The sequence below is a fragment of the Giraffa tippelskirchi genome, chromosome 8 (assembly GCF_054371585.1).
Source record: "Giraffa tippelskirchi isolate mGirTip1 chromosome 8, T2T-mGirTip1v1.2.pri, whole genome shotgun sequence".
Classification (NCBI taxonomy): domain Eukaryota; kingdom Metazoa; phylum Chordata; class Mammalia; order Artiodactyla; family Giraffidae; genus Giraffa; species Giraffa tippelskirchi.
The window spans coordinates 146238976-146261132 of NC_137282.1; the positions used below are offsets into that span (position 1 = coordinate 146238976).

The window sequence follows — 22157 nt, forward strand, 5'->3', positions numbered from 1 at the left end:
CTTCTCAACCATTTAAAAAGGTAAAAAGCATTCCTAGGTTACAGCAGCAGGTCCCTGTGGTTTGCCAACTCTTGATCCATAGCATTTCAACAACAATGAGTTCCCAGCTTTTGAACCCTGAGTCCACTTGATCCTTCATTGAAACCACAGCTGTGTGATGCTAAGGATAGGAACTGAAACTTCCTTAACCCAGATCATCAACAGGAAGGAGAAAGAAGAGCTTGAATTTATAAAACCGTACTCATTTGCAAATGAACGGTTACCAGAAGAGATGGGGTCAGATTTCCAACCCCTGGTTTCATTTCAGGGTCCTCCTTCTTCATCCTTATTTAGAAGTTTTTGTCATAGCTTCTCAGCTGCTAATATAAACATACAGCCCTGCCCACTTGTTCTAACATGAAGCAGTTTCACCTTATTTTTCTTTGCTGTGACTTTACATGGCAAAGTTCACATGAAGGACACTCTTTGATAGAAATGTCCATGATGAGGGGAAGTATGTTTGCTGGTTGACCGGCCCCTTGATTTTTCTATTGAAAGTATATTGAAAGCATATGAGATCTCTAAGGCATGAATATGTTCTCTCTCTTCTCTTTAAGGAAACTAAAAACTTAAGTAGTTAGCTGCTTTAGTAACAAATTACCTGCAATACACAAAAATTGAACATCACCTACTGGGATATTGTGGTAAGATTAAAAATCTGCTATGGACTGCGTGATACCTTTGATCCATGCAAGCTTCTGGAACCAAAGATGTACAACTGCAGAATTATGAGAGTTCTGGGTTCATGCATTGTGTAATAACACCATGTGGAACTAATTTTATGCAGGTTGTATAGAGAAAACAGTATCACATAAACTAAGTGATTGCTTTATAGTACCTGTTAAAAGATGCCCATGGTCCTGTGTGTTAGTTACTCAGTTGTGTCAGACTCTGCGACCCCATGGACTGTAGCCCAGCAGGCTCCTCTGTTCATGGAATTTTCAAGGCAAGAATACTGGAGTAGTTTGTTATTTCTTACTTCAGGGGATCTTCCCAGGGATCGCACCCCAATCTCCTGCATTTTTTACCATCTGAGCCACCAAGGGAGAAACAAGGGGGAAAGCCCAGTGTACTTTAGAAAACAGTCTTTAGTCAAATGTGATTTGTTATGTAAATATGTGAGTATTATATTGGGCTTCCCAGATGGTGCTAGTGGTAAAGTACCCGCCTGCCAATGTAGGTGATGTAAGAGATGCGGTTTCGATCTCTGGGTGTGGAAAACCCCCTGGAGGAGGGCATGGCAACCAACTCCAGTATTCTTGCTTGGAGAATCCCATGGACAGAAGAGCCTGGCAGGCACAGTCCATAGGGTCACAAAGAGAAGGATACAACTGAAACCACTTAGCAGCAGCCACAAGTCTGATTCTTAAACTGGACAGCATATTCATTTAAGTTGAAATTGCCTTCTAGTAGAAGAAGCACTAAGTTTAGGATCAGAAAACTTGAATTTGAAAATCAATTTACTATTTGTTAGCCATATATTTCTGAGTATGTATTCTCATTTATTAAAAACAAACAAAAACCTAGAGCTTTTTTTTTTTGGTGAGAAGAAATAAAACACCATAAATAAAATACTAGTGAAAATGCCTAACACCATGATTGATATGTAATAGTTACCTAAACAATCTTTTGTTTATTATTCATGCTTTGCCAAACCCCACAGTAGTATATAATCCTTTTATGTAATGAATGCTCAGAAATGAGAGTTGACAATCTGTGAAGATGTTCAAAAGTGCTCAGATGGTTAATTGTATACTGAGTTGGAATTACTCCAAATGGTGAATGTTGTTTTCTTCTACACTAAATTTTACTGTCTTGCCTAGCTGGAAACCGACTCTCTTTAAGGAGGAATAATTCATTCTGTATGCCACCATATGGCTATCAATCTGTTGATGGTTGAAAAAGCACCCCTAATGATGGGCAGTTCATAGGTTCTCCTCGTTTTATGACCAAGACCTTTCTTTTATTGGGAGCTGCTGGTTGAGAGGTGAGAAAAAATGAAGATTCTGGAGACCTTCACCTACCAGAAACCTCTTCAGCCGGACTTTTCCACTTTGTACCTTCTGTTAGAACTACCCTTGCTCAAAGCAGCATCAGTATGGAAAATGGAATTTGCACTCCTGGTTTGATGTACACACTGTGGTATACGATATGTTTTCCCAATAAAGAGGAATCTGCTAGGAAATTCCCCTCATTATTACAGTCAACCTTGAGGAAAAACTCTATTTTTGGGGCTCTGGGGAGGGTATGGTTTTTCCGTTCCTTGCTTCTTGGTCAACATGTTGGTGTAAGGAGCAAACTATCTCTTATTCTAGATGATCCAATTTTTTCACCTTTCAAACTTCCCGTCTTTCTAATCCTAGTTACCCCACGCTGAAGAAGCTTGCTGGGAGAAGACCAGATATCCCCATTTATGTTGGAAAAACAGAAAGACCTGTATTTTGGAATCTGAATCAGAGTGGTGTCCAGTTGACTAATATCAATGTAGTGCCATTTGGAATATGGCAGCAGGTCAGATATCAGTGTTTTTTCCACACTTTTCAGTCATGTTTTCTGGGGGTAAATTTTAGGTGAGGTAGTTGCTTTAATACTGAAGAAACAATGGCTTACTTTTTCCATATGTAGTACTATGTAAGTATGTATTACTGTATAAATCTCTATTTGAGCTAAAATAAAAGGTGGCTTTTTCTCTCCATAAATCAATGGTATGACTTTACTGGATAATAAATCCAACTCTGAATAAAAGGGATTTCTTTCTAGAAGAGATGATCATTTACTCAAATATTGAACAAAAAGCCAAACTGACATAAACAGTTGTTGGTTTTATTGTTAAATTCCAGGTAGACAAAAATCTCCGATTCATGATCTTGATGGATGGCGTTCATCCTGAAATGGACACTTGCATTATCGTGGAATACAAAGGTATTCTCTTATTTTCATCAGCAATGAAAAATGAAACATACTCTTGGTAGGAAGGATAATGATAGCTATCCAAAGTTCCATCCTATCTTCATCTTCTTCTTCCATCTTCATTTTCCATAAGATACAGTATATTCTATCCCTGTCTTAGGAAAATGGACTGTCACTGAGATAATCTCAGAAAATCGGTCACTCAGAGAAAAAATTAGCAGTAACATACTCTGTGTGGTGACAGGTGCAAAAATTTTTTTCTTAAGGGAACAGATACTCTATATTTACCCTATAGTAACTTCTTCAAAACTGCCTTTATTAAGTGTTTTACTTTCATATTGACATAGTATGATGTAATGTAATTATACATTTCTGCTTTTCATGTGAGAAGATAGCTTTACCCCAACAGTCATTAAATGGAATTTCTAAAAGGTTGAGAGATTTGTGTTGATTTGGTTATTTTTCCCCCTGCATCATTTGAGCTCAACATCTGAAGATAGTTGACTAAGGAAAGTAGTCTATCTATCATCTTGGAGGGGAGTCAAGATTATTATCCTCGTCCAGAACCAACTGAATCAGACAGGAGGAGTTTGATTTTGTTGGCCTGGGATTTCAAACTATGGTGTTCAAGATTTCACCTTGAGTATTTATGCCACATAATTTTTCCACAGGTCATAAAATACTCAATACAGTGGATTGCACCAGACCCAACGGAGGAAGGCTGCCTATGAAGGTTGATTTAATGATGAGTGATTTTGCTGGAGGAGCATCAGGCTTTCCGATGACTTTCAGTGGTGGAAGGTTTACTGGTAATACTTTATATCAAAGTGATGCCAGGGAGCAGGCATGGCACTTTGCTAAATGCTTTTCAAATCAATACAAAGATAACTAAAACATGGTTCTTCCCTGCAAGAAGCTTACAATCTTACTGGGAAACCAGACTTGCAAATCACAGATTACAGACTAAAGTTCCCAGCTCAAAGTGTGCTGATGGGGCATGAAAGAAACACTAACGGGATTAGGGAGTATCTCAGGATAAGTCAAGAAAAAGAATCATTTGGATCAATTGGATTCCTGATGTAGACCATAGAGCAGAACAGGAAGAGTCTGACATTGGTAATCCAGGCTTAAATGCTCTTCATATGAGGTTCAGAATAGAGTGTGGGCACCTTGAGGTAGGCATATGCCCTTGGCTTGGTGGAATGCTCATACCAGGCAGGGATGGGGCAAAGGAAGCGCCTCTAAAGTATGGGGTTACGGGGGTCTGGGGAGCAGGGAAAATAGGCAAATAGTGGTCAAAGAGTATAAACTTCCAGTTATAAGGTGAATATGTTCTGGGGATGTGATGTACAGCATAGTGACTATAGTTAACAACATTGTGCTCTATACTTGAAAGTTGCTAAGAGAGCAGATCTTACGTGTTCTAACACATGAAAAATGGTAATGAGGTGATGGAGGTAGTAAGCTAACTTTATTGTGGTAATCATTAGGCATGCATGCATGCAATGAAATCACCATGGTGTGTACCTTAAACTTATGTAAAATTACACATCAGTTATATCTCAAAGCTAGAAAAAATGTGCAATCCAAGGAAGAAGCACTTCTGCTCTGGGTCTAAGTGTAGTGCTGGGTTTGGGATAGGGGAGGGTGTGTAAGCGGTACATTTTGTTCACACTTTTGCTCAGTACTAGCATTGAAGGTGCTTAATATATGTTCACTTAATAAATGCGTATGTTTCGTAAGTGATCTCTGTTTAATGATGTGGCAGAAATGCCCTACTTGCAATATGAAGAAAGCCTTGTACAGTTCCTTCCTTTCTTCTCTAAGTCTGTATTCATTGCTTCCCAGAATGTGTCACCATGTGAGACATAGAGGGGAGGTGCTGTCCTTAGGGGGTTAACAGTGTGACTGGGGAGGCAACATATACCTATTAAAGGTAGCTAGCAGAACTCCATCCTTTTTTTTAAAGATTTGTTTATTTGATTTTTGGCTGTACTATGTCTTCATTGCTGTGTGTGGGCTTTCTCTAGTTGCGGCGAGCTGGGGCTACTCTCTAGTTGCGGTGCGTGGGCTTCTCATTGTGGAGGCTTCTCTTGTTGCGGAGCATGGGCTCTAGGCATGGGGACTTAGTAGTTGTGGTGCTTTGGCTTAGTAGTTGTAGCTCGTGGGCTCAGTAGTGCTGGCTCAGTAGTTATGGCGCACAGACTTAGTTGCTCCAAAGCATGTGGGATCTTCCTGGACCAGGGATCAAACCTGTGTCCCCTGCGTTAGCAGGAGGATTCTTTACCACTGAGCCACCCAGGAAGTCCCGGAACGTCATTCTTATGTGAGTATGTGTATGTGTGTGTTTGCATGTGCACATATATTTAAGAAGGTCCGGAATTTACCAGAACATTAATAATTAAATGTTAATAGTGATCAGGTCTAGCTTATGGATAACTTTTATTTTTTTTCTGTCTCCTTGTCTGTGTTCAAAAGATGTTCATAGCAGTAGCAGTAGGAGCAGTTCCCTGACACAGTATCCCACATGCTCTGGGCCGTGCCTAAATTCTCAACTTCCTTTACTGCCTGTATCCCCATTGCTTGACCAATGTCAGCCCATACTGGCCTGCTTTTTGTTCCTCAGACTCAATACACCAAGTACATCCATGCCCTGGTCTTTGTATGTGCTGTTTCCACTGCCTGAAGTGCTATTACCCCTGACCTCCACACCGTGGCCAATTCCTCTTCTATGTCTGTCTGTATTCTATGACTTCAATGTCATCTTCACTACCTGCCTTGTCTAATACCCCCTCCTCACCCCAGCCACTCTCTATCCCATGGTCCTGTTTTACTTTCTTCCTAGGTCATCACTGTTTGAAATAAACTTATTTGCTTATTTACTATTTGCATCTTTCACTAGAATGACTGCTCCATGAGAGCAAGGAACTGCTTTATCTTGTTCATCGTTATATTCTCCATGCCTTGAACTATTTTGGCTCACAGTAGGTGCTCAATAAATATTGAACAAATGAATGAATGAGCAAATGAACAAACTGTGAGGTAGGCATCACGATTCCATTTCACAGAGGAGAAAACAAACTTAAAGAATTTAAGTGGTGGAGCTGCATTTTAACCCTAAGTCTTAACTGACTCCAACATCCAGGCCCTTGAACACTGCACACCCCCAGGGTGTAACGAATGTGCTTTGCATTTATAATCCACCCAGATAGCAAAGCCATTTCCATGTTAGAAGAGCATTAAGCAATATGAGAATTACAGTGCTCTTAAAATGTACATGCATGCAGGGTACAACTATACATGCCACCCTGTGTATTCAGCTAGGTCCACATGAATTGCCATAAACAAGGAGAGGGTTCAGTGTCTTTGGGTAGTTCAGGAACGTGTTCCTAGTAACCAAATGAAATTTGCAAAATAAAACCACTAATGACAAAGAGTTTTGGTCTACATCTGAGTTAGTCAGCTGTAAATTTTTATCTCCTGAAAGATTTCTCTACTAGAGCTTTTGTTTTCTGTGATTTCTAAACAGAGGAGACTCTAATCCAAACCCTGTCATTCCAGAGGAATGGAAAGCCCAGTTCATTAAAACAGAAAGGAAGAAACTCCTGAACTACAAGGCTCGGCTGGTGAAGGACCTACAACCCCGAATTTATTGCCCCTTTGCTGGGTATTTTGTGGAATCCCACCCATCAGACAAGTACGGCTGGACATTTTGTATAACATATTCACACATGAGTTAATGTATTCTGGGATGAATGATTTAGTTATGAATACAACATGGAATGAGAGAGAGTAATTGGTAGGAGTCTGGAGTTTATTTAACAAGCTGCCTGAGAACGGAGAGCACGAGTGAAAGCAATGCTTGGCAGCTAAAGTTAATCCAGATAGGTTTTTGTCCAGAAGGATCCTGGAAAGGATAAAGGCAAGTTATATGTATTCAGTATACACTAGAAATTGAACTGGGGCGTTTAATCAAGTCATTTAGTCTTCCCAGTGACCCTGTAAGGTAGGTATCATTATGCCTGTTTAAGTTGGTTGAAACTCAGAGGCTAAGAGATTTGCCCAGATCACTCTGCTGGAAACACTGGAGTCAAGAAATAAATCCTGGTATGCTTCGCTCTGGAGCTCTTTTCTCTACACCACACTATATCTCAGAATAGAGACTGTATCATTATCAAGTTATATTCTCATTTTTTGAGTGTCTGAAAGGATTTCTCTTGCAGCACCATAACTTCTAGATCTTGTTTTTCAAGTGTATTTTTTGGAGGCCAGTGATTTTCTTTGAGAATGTTTGAAGGTTTTCATTTTAATGGTCACGTGAAGTTTGGAGGAGCAGTCTCGAGGCCTGATCCAGCATTACCTGGTATCTGTTCTGATTGCTTGGTGTCATGAGAGAGGGCCAGGAGATCCCAGGGGAGGGTCAGATGACTGGGACAGCAAAAAGGACAGTCAGAGAGGCAGCTCTGAACCAAATGGCACAGAACCATGTCAATATTTTAGGAGCTATTATGCCTCTATCTACATACAGCCATTTGATTTTTGACAAAGGTACAAAAACAGTTCAATGGGGAAAGGATAATCTTTTCAATGAATGTTATTTGAGCAATTGGACATTCATATGCAAAAAATGAACCTCAGTGTAAACCCCACACTGTATCCCCCAAAATAAGTCTAAATGGGTCATAAATAAAAATGTAAATGTAAAACTATGAAACTTTCAGAGCAATATATAGGAGAAAATCTTCATGAGCTTGGGTTAAGCAAAGGCTTCCTAGATATGACACCAAAAGCATAATAAGTTAAGTGAAAATTTTAATACATTGGGCTTTATCAAAATTTAAATGTTTGCTCTGTGAAAGACACTGCTAAGGGAGTAAAATGACAAACTGCAGACTGTGAGAAAATGTTTACAAGTCATATATCTGATTAACAATTTGTGTCTAAAATTTATAATTAACTTTCAAAATTCAGTGTAAGGAAGCAAAGAGCTCAATAATAAATGGGCAAAATATTTGAACAGATACTTCACCGAAGAAGATATATTGATGCAAATAGGCATAAGAAATGATGTGCCTATATCATTAGCCATTAGAGAATGCAGATTAAACTGCAATGAAATAAGAATTAAAATTAATGAAATTTATTAAAATGAATAAAATTTTAATAGAATTAAAATGAATAAAATTAAAATTAATAAAATTTAATAAAAGATTAGCACTATCCAATTAAGACAAAGATACAGAACAATAAGACTTCTCAGACATTGCTGTTAAGAATTCAAAATGATACAGCTATCTGGAAAACAGTTTGACTGTTTCTTTAAATACACATTTATCATACAATCCAGAAGTTCCATTCATGGGTAATTACCCTAGAGAAACTAAGCTTTTATTGAACACAAAAACTACACACAAATATTAATAGTAGTTCTATTCATAATTACCAGGTCAACTCAAATATCCTTCAACAGGTGAATGGATAAACAAGCCATAGTATATCCACACTGTAGATGCAATAAAAAATAGATAGCTGTTGATACACACAACAACATAGACAAATCTCAAAGGCATCATGCTAAGTGAAAGAAGTCAGCCTCAAAAGATTACAAATTGTGTGATTCCACTTATGCGACATTCCAGAAAAGGCAAAACTACTGGATGGAGAGCAGATTAGTGGTTGCCAAGGGCTGGGCTGAGGGGGGAGCTTGAGGGGCCAACACGAGGGAGTTTTGAGAGAACAGAACATAGAGCAGAGAGAACTGCTCTGTATCCTGACTGCAGTGGTAGTTGCACAAATCTACACATATGTTAAAATTCATAGAGGTGATCACCCCAAACAATCCAAAAATTGGATCTAAGTAATGTTAAAAATTAAAAAATCTAAACAGTTATTCTTAACACCTCAGCCGTGTTAATTAAAGTTATATGTTTATTTTGATCATATTTGTAAGACAATGCATATCTTAATATATGCACGTTTTATATGAGTCACAACCCTTTGAAAGAAACAAAATATACAGTTTATTCATTTAGTAAATCTTGAAGCATAGTTTTATTATTTTAAATGTTAAAATCTTATAGATGTTTTAATTTTTTTACAAGATTCTGTCAGTTATATAGAGCATCTGTTTCATTATACAGTTACTCAGCCATTAACAATAATAGTGTCTTTATGAGCAAATACCAGTGCCTCTTCATAAAGATCCCCTTTATCATGAGTAACTAGAGTATTTTGTGTACAAAGGGCAGGGACTTCCCATAAGCAGATAGGTAATGCATTGTCATTCTACTCAGAGTACATTTATCTGTAAATTTGTCGGGTAGTAAAGACATAGTCCTTGAGATTCATTTTTATGGCAAAATCCTGTAAGTACTGACCATAATTTCTCATCAACTGAGGCTTCAGAGTACAATAGGAGAAAAAGTGTACATGGAATTTAGGCTCTTCCCTACTACCACTTATTAGGACCAATTTTTTTTTTTTACTTTTCTGGGCTTCATGTGTCTCATCATTAAAACCTGACGGCTTTCATTTTGAAGTTCTATGTTGTCGGGTGACATATCTACATGTGTCTTATCAATTAATGTGTCCTACTGCTGATGTTTTCCCTTTATTACTTCTTGTTGATATTATATAGCTGTCTCACATCTTCCAAATATTTTCAGACAGACTGGTCTCAGGCTAAATAATAATTTCTTTTGATCAATACTGTTCATCATTCATTCATTCGTCTATTGAGCAGCATGTTCTTGGTGCTGGAGAACCAGGAATGAAATGATTGTCTTCAGATTTGGAAGAGCAAAACAATGATAACGTAAAATGATAAATGCTGTGGTACACGTATGTTCTGAAGGCAGTGGGATACAGGTGGGAGTGAGAAAATGACTATTGGAAACTATGTGGGACGATTGAAACAAAGTTTTGAAGTATGAGTAAACCCTGACCAACAATGATAGAAAGATGTGGAGATGAGTGACTGCAGTTCAGTGTAGGGGACTGAGGCAGGTGTTTGAGGAAGCGGGGAGGAGGGAACGGAGGGAACCAGACAGTGAACACCACTGTGTCCCACTCCACATGACTTGGATTTATCCTTAAGAATGAGGAACCCGGCAAAGGAGTCTAATGAGCAGAGACATGATCAGATGTGCACCAGGGAGGTTAGGTTGTATGTATGGTGGGAAGGGAGATAGGAGTGTCGATCCTGGAGACCAGTTTGAAAATCATTACAACAGTCTCGAAAGGACTGATGAAAAACATTGGAGACTGAGAAGAGAATTCAGATTCTAGAAATATCAAGGAGGTTGCATTGTGAGAACTTGGAGAAGAACTGGATATGATGGTTTCTTACCGATGGGACACTTGACCACTTAACATGATGCTGGCATTTAAAATAATTACAAGCCATTCTTCTGTGTATTAGTAGTTGGCAGATGTTACCCTTGGTACTCACAATACCCCTCAGAGGGTGGCATCTGGGTGTGTATTAATTTTATTATTATTTTAGAGATGGAGACAAAGAAGTTAAAGAATTTTGTAAACGCCACACATTGTGTTTTAGGAAGAGTAATCTGATAGCGTCATGTTTCTCAGAAGGCAAGGAAACCAGTTAATGAATCATTTTGAGACGAAAGGTAGGAAGAAGATGAGACAAAGTGGTACCACGGCTTCAAATCGAGAGCTCTGCCAGTGGAGGGACATTCACGTGTGCAGGAAGGAAGTAGTTAGACATCTTTGGGTGGACAGACATCTTTACTCACGTCTGCAAAATTGATCCCAAGATCATAAATAATGTAAGTCACCTTGGAGCTATGAAATTGCAATGCTTACATATGTTTTTATATCTGGCTGAAAATATCTATCCGATCTAGGTAACCAAGCTGTAGCACAAGAAAGTAAAATTCCCTTTAACAAAGATGCTTGGGTCACCCATGTCTGATGAAGTACAGTGACAAAGCCTGTTCCTCTGAATCTCTCTTTTTTGACTCCAGCACCACCACAATTACCTTCCCAAATAATATTGAAATTGATGACTTAGAACTTTTCCAGAAAGATTGTGGTTTGGAACTAAATTTGGGAGATACTCAGCTCTGATCAATAACACAATGACTAGATCTCAGGAGGGGCTATGACCGAGGACATGTATATACTCTTTTCTAACCAGCGGATTTTAATGGTTTTGAATGGAAAGACTTTGGGGGGAGGGGGCTTATAAAACACAGAAATTTATTTCTCACACATCTGAAGACTGGAAAGTCTAAAATCAAGGTGCTTGCAGACTTAATGTCTAGTGAGGGCCTGCTACCTGGTTCACAGATGCCTGTCTTTTTTTAATATAACCTCACATGGTGGAAGGGTTTGGAAAGATTTATCAGACTTGACTCCCAAAGTTGGGGAGAGTCTCCTCCTTGTGGCCTCCTGGGAAGGCCAAGCCCTGCTCTGGCGGTAGAGAGCTGGATGGACACTGCTGACCTGGGAAAAGTCACCTGGCCCCTCTGATCCTTAGTCTCTTTCTGTATAAAATGAAAGTAATAATGGCAGGTATCTCATTCAGCTCAGTTCAGTTCAGTTGCTCAGTCGTGTCCGACTCTTTGCAACCCCATGAATTGCAGCACGCCAGGCCTCCCTGTCCATCACCAGCTCCTGGAGTTTACCCAAACCCATGTCCGTCGAGTTGGGGATGCCATCCAACCATCTCATCCTCTGTCATCCCCTTCTCCTCCTGCCCCTAATCCTTCCCAGCATTAGGGTCTTTTCCAATGAGCCAACTCTTCGCATGAGGTGGCCAAAGTATTGGAGTTTCAGCTTCAACATCAGTCCTTCCAAGGAACACCCAGGACTGATCTCCTTTAGGATGGACTGGTTGGATCTCCTTGCAGTCCAAGGGACTCTCAAGAGTCTTTTTCAACACCACAGTTCAAAATCATAAATTCTTCGGCGCTCAGCTTTCTTCACCATCCAACTCTCACATCCATACATGACCACTGGAAAAACCATAGCCTTGACTAGACGGACCTTTGTTGGCAAAGTAATGTCTCTGCTTTTAAATATGCTATCTAGGTTGGTCATAACCTTCCTTCCAAAGAGTAAGCGTCTTTTAATTTCATGGCTGCAATCACCATCAGCAGTGATTTTGGAGACCAAAAAAATAAAGTCTGATACTGTTTCCACTGTTTCCCCATCTATTTGCCATGAAGTGATGGGACCAGATGCCATGATCTTAGTTTTCTGAACGTTGAGCTTTAAGCCAACTTTTTCACTCTCCTCTTTCACTTGCATCAAGAGGCTCTTTAGTTCTTCTTCACTTTCTGCCATAAGGGTGGTGTCATCTGCATATCTGATGATATTCATTATCTCATTAGTGGGTTGTAAAGATAAAAACAATTAGTTCATGTTATTTGCTTAGTATTTACATACCAGATAATATTTGATCATCTATATATTTAATTAAAGGGCTTTCCTTATAGCTCAGTCAGTAAAGAATCTGCCTGCAGTGCAGGAGACCTGGGTTCAATTTCTGGATTGGGAAGATCCCCTGGAGAAGGAAATGGCAACCCACTCCAGTATTCTTGCCTGGAGAATCCCATGGATAGAGGAGCCTGGCAGGCTACAGTCCATGGGGTCACAAGAGTCAGACATGACTTAGCAACTAAATCACCATCACCATATTTAATTAATATTAAATACAAGAAAACAAACTGATATTCTATACACCTGAAACTAACACACTATTGTAAATAACTATACTTCAATTTTTAAACAACTGGGAAAAATAAAATATAAGAGTGTGCTATTCCCACCTCTTAATAATAGTCTCGCTCTATCTAACTTCAATTCCAATCACTATGTGATTATTACTTAAAAACAAACTATAAATGCAACCTTCTTTGACTAATAGCTCTTCCCTAATTAGGAACATTAGCCCAAATATAGTCTTTATTTTTCTTGGGGTAAGTAAAGGTGGATTGGAAAGTATGAATGCAGAGGAAACAAAAATTCTCTCATTGTTCTAATCAGAATTTAAACTGAGAATAAACTTTCTGACATGGGAATGTCCTTATTTCTCAGGTATATTAAAGAAACAAACATCAAAAATGACCCAGATGAACTCAACAATCTCATCAAGAAAAATTCTGATGTGCTAACATGGACGCCAAGACCTGGAGCCACTCTTGATCTGGGTAGGATGCTAAAGGATCCAACAGACAGGTTAGGCTTAAATACTTAATAGAGAATAAAAATGATTCAGGGATTTTTTTCAATTTTGTGAGAAAATAAAGGACATACTTATGGCCTCTTGGTAGGTCTGTATTCATAAGAATATTAAGATTTTTTGTTTTTTTTTTGAGTAGCATCCTAAACTTGTCATGCATTAATATCCACACTTCAATTTTTTAAATAGAAGTCTTACTATTTAAATAAAAAACTATTAAAAAAGTATCTTTCAAATCTAGGGGATAAAATATTGAATTTTTTTCTCAGTCTTATAAATAATTTTCTCATCCTATATAATAGTTACCCAAGTGTTTTCCTCATCTCAGAACCTTCCTTGAAGATAAAGCGTAAGGAAGTTTTTCCTTTGAAGGATAATTGATACAGCTCAAAGTGAAAAACAATGATCCTGAGAGTTAGTTTTCATATGAGCATAAACATTACCCAACTGCCAATGCCACAGACAGTACATCGAACAAGACACAGCGCACTGGGAGTGCCATTCGGGAAAGTTAACCTCGATGTCACAAGCCCAGGTTTTTCAAAGACTTGCATGTGTCCTCAGTCACTCCATCTTATCTAATTCTTTGCAGCCCCATGGACTGTAGCCCGCCAGGTTCCTCTGCCTGTGGAATTTTCCAGGCAAGAATACTGGAGTTCCTTCTCCAGGGGATCGTCCCAACCCAGGGAATGCTTTACCACTGTGCCTCTGGGAGGCCCCTTACAAATACTTGTTTTGAGCCAAATGAAACTGTTAGTTCATCACCTTTATTTAGAAATGGACTAAATGTGTTGGAAAACTGGACACACCAAAAGCACACCCCTCTACTGGCCTTACCTTTGCAAAGTTACCATGAATGGTGCAGCCAGCTGATTATGACCTTTTGCTAACCTCCCATACCCAACTGGTTGCCACATCTAGTCAATTCTGCTTCATGAATCTCTCATAAATCCATCACCATAGTTCTTCCATTGTGACTTTAATTTAGCCTATCACAATTTTTCACCTAGATTCCCACAGTGGCCCCGAGCCTCTCCTCTGATCCATCCTTTAGCACATCCTGATCCTGTGCTGGTCACAATCCACTGGTGGGTTGTAAAATCAATGGCATTGACCACAAGTGGCATTTTTTAAAAATGTAGTAGAGTAAAATCGAATAGACCTGAGTACATTGCCCAAGTACATATAACAAGGGATAGTATTATTTCAGGAAACTTTTGTCTCACAGGTGCCTATGGTATGTGGGAGTCCTGATGTAAAATAGAATTCTTAACTGGGATCACAGGCAAGGAGTTTGAAAGCCCCTGCTCTGCCTTGCTGCCAAAGATACCTTTTTTAAACATAAAACTCTGTCCCCTTCCCTGCTTAAAATTCCTTAGAATCTCCCCGGTATCTCAAGGGTAAAAGCAGTTTGTATTCTCTAGATCAGGGGTGAGAGAAGTTTTTAATTATTTCAGGTTTTAGCAGGGCATTCAAGAACCTGGCGTTTGGCATTTGCAGAATTCTCCTTCCTCTCTCTCCATTTCCCCAGATGTATCCTATGGTAATAATTCTCAAACTTGAAAGTGCATCAGAGTAACTCCAGGCACTTGGATAACTGCAGCTCCTTGGGTTCCACCCTCTAAGATTCTGATTGGGTAGATAGGAGGCAGAGCCCGGATATCTGCATTTGTATCATCAAGTCACACCAAAGCATTTTGGGTAACAAGAGGGTCGATTATTGTTGGATTCTCAATTGTAAGACACAGAGTAAGGGATATAGGGAGACTAAGTGCTTAACTCTGCCTTCTTATGAGGGGAGGAGAGGGCAGGAGAGAACAGTAAATGTGTCCAGGAAAGCATTTGTGCCTTAGAGATCAGGGGGAGGTTTCAGAGAGTAATTAAGAGAGAGAGAGAGAGATTGAGATTCTGGCACGTGCTGGAGAAGGGAGGTGCAAGTAATGTCATGAGTTTGGTGAATGCAGATACTTTGTTTTTTTGTTTGTTTTCTAAAAAAATGTTTTTACTGAAATATAGTAGATTTACAGTGTTGTGTTAGTAAATGTATTTACTTTGAGTAAGTGAATAGTATGCCATTCATTCAGAAAGGACTTACTGAGCTCCTTCTGCAAACCTGGCATCATACTAGGTACAGGCAAACAGCTGTGAAGAGGTCCTTCCCTCATAAAGTCAAATCCACCCCAGTGTAGGGGCGGTAAGTGAAAGGGGAGGGAAAGGGTGAGACAGGAATACCGTGTCTGGCCAGGGCTGGAAAGAATTTGCAAAACAGTCCAAGGAACTTGCCTGTGAGTAGGGAGAGCTTAAGAAAGTTATAAGGTGAGGAAGGAACATTACTGAGTTGTGTTTTAAAAAAAAAAACCCATTTCAGTTTGCAGAAGAGCATGTGGAAGAGGCCACAGTGGGAAGAACTGGAGTCAGGAAGGCCAGCTGAGAGGCTGAGGCTCTATCCAGCAAGAGATTGCTGCTAAGTCACCTCAGTCGTGTCCGACTCTGTGCGACCCCATAGACGGCAGCCCACCAGGCTCCCCTGTCCCTGGGATTCTCCAGGCAAGAACACTGGAGTGGGTTGCCATTTCCTTCTCCAATGCATGAAAGTGAAAAGTGAAAGTGAAGTCGCTCAGTCGTGTCTGACTCTTAGCGACCCCATGGACTGCAACCTTCCAGGCTCCTCTGTCCATGGGATTTTCCAGGCAAGAGAACTGGAGTGGGGTGCCATTGCCTTCTCCGAACAAGAGATTAGTGAGGCTATAAACTGAAATGAGGCGAGGAGTGGAGGAAGCAGATTTGAGGTTCATTTGAAAGTTAGAAACTTTAGGATTTGACAAGTAATTTATTACCAAAACCAGTGCATCTCTAGCTTTGGTCAAACAATGGACTAAAAGTGTTGTTTTGAGAAGTGCCACAGAGTTGCCAAATCTCTACTAGCCAAGTGCCCATTTCCTCATCACCATTCCCTCATCCTGATCACATCTGTTCTATTGCCAGGATTCGAGTTTCCATGTCCCATGCGATGATCCATCCTCACACTGGATGGGCAGCTTTAGGAATGTTAGAGAACTGCCATCCATATTGCTGACTGGGTTTCCAGGCAGAGTTGTCCATCTGTTTGTCAGCTTTGATTAGTACAGAAAGATGACCATATATTAGAGACACAAAATTCTGGGTATATCTCAAGGACAGGCTAAAGTCATTCCTATGTTCAGCAAATGTTTATGGGACACCTTCTATGGCTGGGCTTCCCTGGTGGCTCAGACAGTGAAGAATCTGCGCGCAAAGCAGGAGACCAGGGTTCGATTCCTGGGTCAGGAAGATCCCCTGGAGAAGGGAATGGCAACCCACTCCAGTATTCTTGCCTGGGAAATCCCAAGGGCAGAGGAGCCTGGCAGGCTACAGTCCATGGAATAGAGAAGAGGTGGACACGACTAACACTTTCTGTGTGCCAATCATGGTTGCTGCTCTCATCAAACTTATATTCTAGTGGAGGTGGCAGGGCAGGGCAGGCGTGAGCAGGCTTCTGCAAAATCAACATGACCATATTATATTCAACATTCCCATAATTTAGTGATTTGAACTGAAAGGGTCCGCATCAGTGGCTTTCCAACTTTTTTTTTTCCAGACAAGGACTTTTATCTTTAAATGTATTGATTTCGAGAGCTGTCACACTAAACAATTAACAGGAGCTATTCTGGTTAAGGCTGGGGAAGGGCCCTACCCCACAGCGTCCCCCAAGGCACTTCTGTGGGACCGCTGGGTACCGCCTGAATGATCGAAAAGCCGCTCCTCTGATTGACTGTTGAAATTGAAGTGCTAACTTTTGCCTTCCTTCCTTATTTATTGCTGTCTTCTTTCCTTGTTCTCTCACCTTTTTGTCTTTAAGCAAAGGCATCGTTGAGCCTCCAGAGGGGACTAAAATTTACAAGGATTCCTGGGACTTTGGACCATATTTGAAAATCTTGAATGCTGCTGTAGGAGATGAAATATTTCGTCACTCATCCTGGATAAAAGAATACTTCACGTGGGCTGGATTTAAGGATTATAACCTGGTGGTCAGGGTATGCTTATGAAGTACTATTTGTCTTTGCTTTCCTTTATTATGGAAGTATATGAAAACCCCTTCGTATTCCAGTTTGTTTCTCAATAAGCATTTTTTAAGTCCTACTACTTGCCTCACAGAGAGTCGATGGGATAATGTGCTAAAACAATCCTCTTTTGAAAATGTTTTCAGAGGAAGCATTCTGAGGTCCAGCTCAGTTTCTCTTTGGGAGCATTTCTTCCCATCACCCTGCGTTAGTTGTTTTTCGTTTTGTGGATATTTTGCTGTGTTGTGTTTGGATGGCAGAAAAAGCTATGTAAACTGTGAAACTGCTAGGTGGGGTCCACCAGAGAGGCGGTGTCCTGTAGTAGCAGGGAAGTGGGTAATTCTAACCTGCAGCCGTGGTAAGGAGTGAGGTGCAGCAACCACAGGGTCAGCCTGGAACTTAAATTAGCCCTGACACGTACACACAGAGCTTACAGGCTCAAGTGGTTCATGCTATAACTTGGTCACCAGAAAACTGAGGATGTATCCAAAAGCAAAATATATACCAAAAAGCAGGGGGTGAAAGAGAAAGAGGAGGTCCAAAATGGGCTGGAAATCCCTGCGTACTTATCTGTATATTTTATTCCACTTACATTTAGTGCCTGAATTTGTGCATGGGGAGCAAAGTTTAGGGAACGCATCAGGAAATGGATGACATTATATCCTTGGAAACAAAGATTGGTTACCCTCAGGGTGAGGACTAGTTTCAAGTTTACCTTTCAACCCTTGAACATTAATACTTGGTACCAGACAATACTTAGCATTCTCAAAATCAGTAAGTCCTAAAAATCTACCCAGGGGTCAGTGCCAGGCTGTGACAAAGTTTTTGCTGGTCAGTAATGAAACAAGTATGAGTATGCATGTAAGTATGGTTACAAAGATGTCAACTTTCTTTTCTTGGGATGAATTGTCATTATTCCAAGATTGTTGTTGTTCAGTTGCCAAATTGTGTCCAACTCTTTGCAACCCCATACACTGCAGCATGCCAGCTTCCAAGATTAGTCCTTTCTATTTTTGAGGCATGAAAGCACTCTTACTTTTAATGAAATAAAAGGATAGTAGATGTAAGAATTTTTTTTTCAAGTCCTCACTTAACAAAATGAAATATTGATGCCTCTATCACCTCCCAAATATTTTTTAGAAAATTGTCTTTGAAACCCGAAGACCTGAGGAAGTTTGGTCTAAATAAGATTTTCAGTTGAGTGATAAGTGTGAAAAAGAGAAAATATTTGGAATCTTCAATGATACTCTTTATGTTTGGCTGCTAGGTGATGGTGAGAAACATTCCACATTTTGTTTATCTTTTAGCCTGCAAACTACAGTGGTATTTGATAGCTCATTACTAATTATACTTACTGATTACTAAGTATACTAATTATACATATATCTAAGACAGTGATAACCTTCTCTGTAAATCTGAATGAAGTTAGTGATATGAAGCAGTTTTGCTAGTGTAGAAGAGTAGGATTAGAATTCAATTCAGGAAAGAGAAGAGAGAGTTACAGAGTCACGTAGAGCGATAGGGGGAGTAGGAGAGAGGAGAGAGGCCAGCCTCTTTTTATATTTACTCCACTTCATTGCTATCATTTGCTTGCACATTCTAGAATTTTTTGAGGATCTTGACCAACAGATTGATATGCTTCTTCCCTTTACCATGTTGTCATTTGCACAGATGATTGAGACAGATGAGGACTTCAGCCCTTTGCCTGGAGGATATGACTATTTGGTTGACTTTCTAGATTTATCCTTTCCAAAAGAAAGACCAAGCCGGGAACATCCATATGAGGAAGTAAGCAGCAACACCAGTGGAAATGCTCCTTCCTTCTTTCCTTCCTTCCTAAATAAATACATTTTCAAATTTACTCCAAAAAATTCTGAAGTAACTTTAGATTTACAGTAAAGTTGCAAGGATGGTACAGAGAATGTTAGCATACTACTTTAACATGCTACATTTGTCACAACGAATATGCCAGTATTGAAAGAACATTTTTAACTAACTCCATACTTGCTTCCCTTTGAGTCATTTGCAAAGACTGGCTTTTCTACCTGCTTCCTTCCAAACAGCTGACCCGCCTGTGCTGTTAGCAGACCTGCAAGCATTGATCTTTATCTGCCCCTTTACCTTTTCTCCAGCAATGTCTCCTTCCTCAAACAAACCCTATTGGTAGCTTTCTACAGAAAACTGTCAACATAAACCAACGCATATTTTGTTGAGTTCCAACTTTTAGCAGATCCCTAGCCCGAGTCAGGCATGATGTTAAGAGCTGGGGCTTTGGACACAACGTCAAGACTGGTATGGGTTCCCTACCCCTGCCGATTAGGATTACTGGCTATGAGGCTTAGAATCCCTTTTCAAGTCTTTTTTTTTCCTCCCCCTTCCATGGGGCTTGTACTTTATAATTTTTTTATGATAGTCAAATGACATATATGAGCATGGATTGTAATTTTAAATTCTATGTACATGTAAGAATCACTAAATAAATTAGGAGGGTGTATAGTCTGCCCTTAAGCATATTAAACATGCCATATAAATATGTAATGCCTTAATTATAGAGGTTTAAATGTATCTTTATATGATAGACCTGTTCTTAAACTACATTTTAATAATTGGATTTGTGTTTTTATGTTTAGTACTTGCTGTTGAAGAGTATCCTATGCTGAGACTTTAGTAAAACCGATAATCTACTGCCTGCTTTGGGGGTTTTAAAAAACTGAGTTTTCACACCTAGGAAAATGCTACATGAAACACCCATTTTAAGCAAAATGAACCTGATATTTTATTGCTTTTTTTTTTACCAAGCACATACATAACACAGCTTCATAAATATTAAGTCATTCAATATAACAACCATGATATGAATCAATATTATTATACTCCCCTACAGATGAGGAAAATGCCATGCCGAGAGGTTCAATAATCTGCCCAAGGTCATACAGCTTGTAAATCATGCTGAAGGCTTTAACAGCAAGGAGTCTAGCTGCAGAGTCTGTGTATTTAGCCACTGCATTGCTTCTTAAATCTGAATTTACGAAACTTATAAATTAAGGTATCTATTAACCATAAGGGAGATTTTTCCTTGGAATTTTTAAATCACAAGTTCATTTAAAATACGTCATTGAAAAAAAAAAGGCTTGTTTTTACAGCTTTTCACATTGCTTCTGTTGAATAAAGCTAGCAACAGCTCTCTTTAATACAAATGAGCAGACTTACCACACCATGGGGCAAATTGTCATGCCTGCCGCATACACGGTGGTCCCTATTTTGACTCTCAGTGCTTTTATATCTCAGGATTTTAGTGAGATTTCTATATGTTGAGGTTTGTTTAAAGAGGTTAACTTTGGAAGAGCTCCATCTCTTGCCACTTGGAGACTTCTCATATTGCCTTTTTTGGAGGGGAGGCATTCACTGCCTTTCAAACATATAAATCTATTTCCTTATCATGCCAACTCTCCATCTTTCCTAGATGCCTGGCTCCTGGAGCTCTCAGGAGCTCCTCCTGCAGTCTGGACGGGCTCCTCTCTAGGTCTGCCACCAATCTGTCACCCTGTGACCTCCCTCAGCCGCTTCTAGACCCCACCCATGTCTTCACTTCTTTGCTTTCCTCCTTTGTGGTATTTTCTGTTTAGGTATCTGCTGAAAAAAGTTTGCACAGGAGCTACCCTTTAAGTACTTTCCTGCCTGATCTTGCACGACAGCTTGCTGAACACATAATGCTGGGTGGCAGTCACATTCCACAGACACCTGAAGGCATTGCTCCTTTGGTTTCTAGTTGCATGCAGTGTTGCTTATCCCAGACTGACCTTCCTTCCACTGTAGGTGACTTTTAAGAATTAAGGGATTACTCTATATTTACAAAAAAAAAAGACCTTTTCAAGCTGACTCAGGGCTCTGTCTCTATGGGTAAGACTTATTATCCAGCAGGCTTTACTTGAAGGTGGGGGTTACGTGCTTAAATGCTCACAGATGGACCCCAGGCAGATCTTTAACTAGGTGGAGCTGAGTGGGGGCAGAGTCAAGTGGAAAGCATGGGAAGGGAGGAGCCCCTACTGAGCTCCAGCTGATCCTCTGAATTTTCCAGAAAACTTAGATATCTGGATTTTCAAGTGAAATATCCAGATTTATAAATGTGGAAGGCTAATTCAGTTTTTTCAAAGGGAGTAGGCTATGAATTATAACCTAGATTGTATGTGGACAATGGATCACTCATTTAAGTTTATGAAGGTGAGGACCCAGCTATTAGGCTGAGGGGCTCCTAAATACCAAAATGTGGAGGTCCTTGTATTCGTGATGAGGCATCACAAATACACTCCCTGCCTTCATTCTTCCTGTAAAATTGATTCCATTTAGTCAGAGAACTGTCTGAAGGTATTTGGTCCTGGAACCAAGTGTAAGCATAGGGAAGTGCGTGTTCACTGTTCCATGTACATACCTTTGTGCTCTGTGCCCCTGCTGTTATCCACAGTACCTACCTCTTCTCTTTCCAAATCTGAATGCCCTTTCTCATACTCTCCTGGATTCTGCAGCCTCTGCCCTGTTCTTTAATGCCACTCACTTACCTGCTTTCCACGTTCACATTTATTAGTCAAAATCTCCTGCCAACGACTCACTTCACTTCTTCATTGTGGCGGCTCATATCTGTGCAGTTGCTTTGTCAGCAACTTCAGGTTCATCCAGAAATGGGTGGAAGGCAGGTTATGCACGGGATCTGTCCATCATTTTGAACTAGAAGTCCTTTCTCAGCTCCAGAGACACTAGGCCTCCTAACTTCTCTTCTTCTGTATTCTTTTGGGGTCTCTTTCTCCAGCCATCACTTACATCTCCTGTTTTCCATCAGGGTTCTGTGCTCAACCCACTGATCTTCTCAAGCCTGTATCTGGGTGAAAACATTTACTAGCACCACTTCTCTGCTAATGGCTCCA

General features: G+C 40.0%; 1 protein-coding gene across 3 annotated transcripts in view; it reads left to right on the forward strand.

Annotated features, from left to right (window-relative positions):
• Nucleotides 1–22157, forward strand: part of LOC145518210 (cytidine monophosphate-N-acetylneuraminic acid hydroxylase-like) — a 58348-nt gene that overhangs the window by 30744 nt on the left and 5447 nt on the right. For all 3 annotated transcript variants that reach the window (XM_081522112.1, XM_081522110.1, XM_081522111.1), the window contains 7 exons: nucleotides 2403–2550; nucleotides 2880–2961; nucleotides 3621–3758; nucleotides 6511–6646; nucleotides 13015–13155; nucleotides 17037–17211; nucleotides 18910–19026. In XM_081522112.1, the coding sequence (XP_081378238.1) occupies nucleotides 2403–2550; nucleotides 2880–2961; nucleotides 3621–3758; nucleotides 6511–6646; nucleotides 13015–13155; nucleotides 17037–17211; nucleotides 18910–19026 (937 nt within the window). The remainder of the gene's footprint in view (nucleotides 1–2402; nucleotides 2551–2879; nucleotides 2962–3620; nucleotides 3759–6510; nucleotides 6647–13014; nucleotides 13156–17036; nucleotides 17212–18909; nucleotides 19027–22157) is intronic.